This window comes from Clupea harengus, unplaced genomic scaffold (genome assembly GCF_900700415.2).
Source record: "Clupea harengus unplaced genomic scaffold, Ch_v2.0.2, whole genome shotgun sequence".
Lineage (NCBI taxonomy): Eukaryota > Metazoa > Chordata > Actinopteri > Clupeiformes > Clupeidae > Clupea > Clupea harengus.
Genome location: NW_024880032.1, coordinates 35,471 through 40,474, shown reverse-complemented (window position 1 = coordinate 40,474; position 5,004 = coordinate 35,471). Strand labels below are relative to the sequence as shown.

Below are 5,004 nucleotides of genomic sequence, written 5' to 3'. Positions count from 1 at the left end.
CACTTGCTTGTTCTATTTGGGAATGGCTGATGGATATTACATATAATAGTGTATACATTTGTATATTTATAGCTTACTCATTTTGCAGTTCAGTATATGAAACGTCACCACTTCCAATCTGCTAGTGAAGGCTTGGGGCAAAAAGAAGAAAATTCAAAAATGAAAATCTGAGGATTGAGGCGTGAAATTGCAACACAAATTGGCTAACCTCTGCAATCTCCACTCCCATGTTAAGCAGCAGGAATGCTCTCAGGTCTCTCAGGTGCCGGCAATTCCAGCTTGCCTGGAGTCACAACTCCACACCTCCATTGTATTGGCAGCAGCACAACACTCCAATGCCTTCAGTTTTCCCCCCAAAATGTGTTAAAAAAAAAGAAAATTCACCAGCTGTCAATCACATTCATGACGCACTAGTGTGGACAGTTTGTGTGAAACGTTCCAGAAGAGAAAATTGATTGTCAGAACCCGAGAATGGAGCCTTTTTTTCATTAAAGCCAAGTGGGTGTTTAGGTCTCAAGCATGAGGAAAACTAAAGCAGATCAGTGTTGTGTGCCATGGAGATATAGATCTATGCAAACACACACACACTCTAACAGTCTGTTGGATCATACCCAGCGCAGCCAGATTAAACTGTATAAAATGTGAGGCTACAGTCTGCCATCAGTTGAATCCATGATATTTTATTTTTTTTTTTTTTTTAAGTCTGAGAATTGCATTAGATTCAGCTGAATTGCAACACTATTGCAAAGTTAAATGATTACACTAAAATGGCTGAAACGCTGCCAAGTATCAATTCAAACCCTTATACTTGATTCTGCCACATAAATATACAGATGTCTCAAGTACTGTAGTATATTGCACACATAACTCGGTGTTGAAGTATCTGTCTAAAATAATGCAAACAGCACACTTAAGACATATTTCCAATGCCCAGATTTATTTGTCAAAAACATATAAAAATGTATACGCTTCAGTACTCCTCCTCCTCGTCCTCAAATTCCTCTGCTGAATCTGCCCCAACTTCTTCATAGTCCTTCTCCAAAGCAGCCATGTCTTCCCTGGCCTCACTGAACTCCCCTTCCTCCATGCCCTCACCCACATACCAGTGCACAAAGGCCCTCTTGGCGTACATCAGGTCAAACTTATGGTCCAGACGAGCCCAGGCCTCAGCGATAGCAGTAGTGTTGCTCAGCATACACACGGCCCTCTGCACCTTGGCCAAGTCACCACCTGGCACCACTGTTGGAGGCTGGTAGTTGATGCCCACCTTGAAGCCGGTGGGGCACCAGTCTACAAACTGGATGGAACGGCGGCTCTTGATGGCGGCAATGGCGGCGTTGACATCTTTGGGCACCACATCCCCACGGTAGAGCACGCAGCAGGCCATGTACTTGCCACGCCTTGGGTCACACTTCACCATCTGATTGGCTGGCTCAAAACAAGCATTTGTGATCTCAGACACAGACAGCTGCTCATGGTAAGCCTTCTCTGCAGAGATTATTGGAGAGTAGGTGACCAGGGGGAAGTGGATGCGGGGGTATGGCACAAGGTTTGTCTGGAACTCTGTGAGATCCACATTCAGAGCACCATCAAAGCGCAGAGATGCAGTGATGGACGAGACGATCTGGGCAACGAGGCGATTCAGATTGTTGTAGGAGGGACGCTCAACGTCCAGGTTGCGCTTGCAAATGTCAAAAATGGCTTCGTTGTCCACCATGAAGGAACAGTCAGAGTGCTCTAGAGTGGTGTGGGTGGTCAGGATGGAGTTGTAGGGCTCCACTACAGCAGTGGACACCTGCGGAGCAGGGTAGACAGAGAACTCCAGCTTGGACTTCTTGCCGTAGTCTACCGACAGACGTTCCATCAACAGGGAGGCAAAGCCAGAGCCAGTTCCACCTCCAAAGCTGCGGAAGATGAGGAATCCCTGAAGACCTGTGCACTGGTCTGCCTGAGAGACAAAAACAAAGACAAATTCAGTTACCACATCATTCTCCATAACCTCAATAGAATTAAGAGGAGCCATCTTGCAAACAAAGATCAAAGAGTGTGGCTGCAGGTTTTTTGAAACACACTTGAACATGGTATCTGCAGTAAATAGACATACTTCAACTTCTGTTCCAAACCAGATCCTGTACCCCCACCCACAGTACAGTTTTGTAGACATATGCCTAGAAAGTGTTAACGGGACCATCATAATTGAAAACCTAATGCCACAGTACCTTTTAGAAAGAGCCTTTCATATCCGCCAAATATTATCAAGCTTATTAAGATGGGGGGAAATATGAATATTTGAAGCAGGTGTCCAAGACCAATGGTTGGTATTCCAACTGATGATGGCACCAGATCTTCACAGACTTCTTTGACACTTGAAACAACTCTACATTGGTCACCTACCATTTTGCGAATTCGGTCCAAGACGGGATCCACAATTTCCTTTCCTATGGTGTAGTGGCCACGAGCGTAGTTGTTGGCTGCATCCTCTTTACCAGTAATCAGCTGCTCCGGGTGGTACAGCTGACGGTAGGGCCCATTACGGATCTCATCTGTGATAAAAATGTAATCAAAACGAAACACATAGCAATGAAAACTTGGAATGACTTGATGGAAGGTGGATGGAACACTGCTACTAAACTACCAACACTGAGGATTTGACATAAGTAGGCCTGCCCTTACCAATCACTGTTGGCTCCAAGTCAACAAATATTGACCTAGGAACATACTTCCCAGCACCAGTGTCACTAAAAAATGTGCCAAAGGAGGAGTCCGTTAGAGTCTGCTGGTCTCCAGCAACAGTTCCATCTGGCTGGAGGCCATGTTCCAAGCAATACAATTCCCAGCATGCATTGCCAATCTGCACACCAGCTTGGCCAACATGGATAGAAATGCACTCCCTCTGTAAGATTAGAAGACTACAATAAGTATAAAAACTCTCCAGCCTTAAGATGAGACCAATACCTGACCCATTATCCAGGTGAGGGCCGAGTTTAACTAAACTTAGTAGTAAAATAGAGGCACTCACCATACTTGAAATGAAAGAAAAGAAAAATCAGCCCCAAACTGAAAGCTCTGCCAACACCAAATGCACCTTCAAAAAATGATCAAGAAAGACTTGAATTACTTTTGATAAGAGACCCACAGAAAATCTTCAGCGTCCTAAACTACTAAATAGAACTACCACACTCTCTAAACTTACCAGTTCTGTGAACAAGCAATGAACAACCAACACTGGGTCTGTCTGATATAGTGATGGTTGTGAAGAGGTGTGGCTTCCAATTGGCACCTCTTGTCCAATGTGGAATTAGCTAATTAACTCACCTGTTCAAGACTCTCAGTCACCTGGTTATGCAATACGGTGCATAATGGATGTGAGAAAGCATTCACACCTACGCGTTGGAATGCGTTGCGCCAACGGATGGCAGAGGAGAAGTCTGGTGTAACGGAGTTGAAAAATCCGTTTAACAATATAATGTATATATAATGAGTTTCGCCATAATTCAGTTGTAAATAATGTTGGTGTTTTGGAGCCACCTCTGGAGCTGTGGTGTACTGCAGGTCGGCAGTTTATATGTGTGTACTGTTGCCGTTACTAGACAGAAAAAGTTTGCCTGTCAACGGTAGGTCCACTGTACAAAATTACCCTGATGATTTATAAACTTACAGATTGATGAATGCAATAAATGTCGACAACTTCGACATATTACATGTAGTTTATATGATTAGTATGTATTTTGTTGTTTGTAAATAAGTTTTATCAATGGGCAGAGAGTTTTATCATATTTTGTATACCACGAGGTTCATCATGATACATACTGATTAGCTAGCTAGTTCGCTGGGAATTTCCCATTCTCCACGTACCGTAAGCTAGCTAACTACTGCCGTACTGAATGTATTTTGACATTTGATTTTATTGGTGCAGATGCTGTGTACCAATTGTGATATTTGCATGAACAGGTATGTTGCTGTTACAATAGTGTTATATGTGTGAAATATGTGCATTGTTGTTTAAATTGTTTGTGCGCTGTTTTACTTGTGCGTGATTAATGTGTTGTTTAAATGAGACAGAAAAAGTTTGCCTGTCAACGATGCTGTGTACCAATTGTGATATTTGCATGAACAGGAATAAAAGAATCAGTTGCAGTATTTGTCAGTCCTAAGTTTGACCACCGTCACACTGGCGCATGGGGTTCTGTTGATACCAGAGACGTTATAGTGAGATTGACAGGTCAACAAACCAATCACGCCACTAGCAAGCTGCTTACCTTGTAAGCAGTAGCATGCTAACATTAGGTAGGGTGCTCACACACCTCACAAATCCTTTCAGACGTATTTTTCAGTTACAATAAAGGGGTTTTTACATTGTACAGTGTCTATTTCTCGGTAACTGTTAAGAATGGAAACACTTAACTATAGGTTAGGATTGTTCGTTAATGCAACCTTAGTCAGCATGGAAGGCCTTAATGATGAAGTTTCGCAAATTAGGTTAATGGTACTTCAGAATAGATTAGTCTTAGACCTGCTTACTGCATCTAGTGGGGGGGTTTGTGTGTTGTTGAATGATTCTTGTTGTACGTGGATTCCAGACCTGGTAAAGAGCATTTCTGTTTCTGAAGCCTTACAGCAAATGAAGGCTGTTCGTGATGCTATATCAAGTGATAAAGTGGTGGATGTTCCGTGGTGGAATCCTTTTGCTTGGTTTACTTCGGGTGCGTGGTGGCAAATTGTGCTGAAAGGACTGTTACCAATTGTTGCAATCTTTATACTTTTTTGTATTTTTATGATGTGTATTTCTACATGTATTAAAGTTCTCATTTCTAGTGTAGTACGTAAGTCTGTGCAGAATGTAATGTTGTCACAGGAATTTGATGCTCTGCTGTCTCATCAGGAAAATGATTCTTTAGTGTAATGATGCCTATGCAGAAAACCGAAGGAAATGTATAAGGTTGATGTCTATACTAGTATTATTTTCATGATAAACAGGAGGGAAATGTGAAAGAAATGTTTCTT

General features: G+C 42.5%; 1 protein-coding gene across 1 annotated transcript; it reads right to left on the bottom strand.

Annotated features, from left to right (window-relative positions):
* Nucleotides 1-916: 916 nt before the first annotated feature.
* On the bottom strand, nt 917-3,231 carry LOC122131143 (tubulin alpha-8 chain-like). Its single transcript, XM_042706059.1, has 5 exons — nt 3,194-3,231; nt 3,020-3,085; nt 2,674-2,893; nt 2,395-2,543; nt 917-1,948 (listed from the first exon to the last, which is right to left on the bottom strand). The coding sequence occupies exons 2-5, from the start codon at nt 3,020-3,022 to the stop codon at nt 971-973; spliced, it is 1,350 nt and encodes a 449-aa protein (XP_042561993.1). The 5' UTR covers nt 3,023-3,085; nt 3,194-3,231; the 3' UTR covers nt 917-970.
* Between the last annotated feature and the right edge of the window lie 1,773 nt (nt 3,232-5,004).

Coding starts and splice junctions, on each gene's coding strand:
- LOC122131143 (XM_042706059.1), bottom strand. Junction 2,544..2,673: donor CTTGGAGCCAACAGTGATTG/GTAAGGGCAGGC, acceptor TTTTTATCACAG/ATGAGATCCGTAATGGGCCC. Junction 1,949..2,394: donor TGGACCGAATTCGCAAAATG/GTAGGTGACCAA, acceptor TTTGTCTCTCAG/GCAGACCAGTGCACAGGTCT.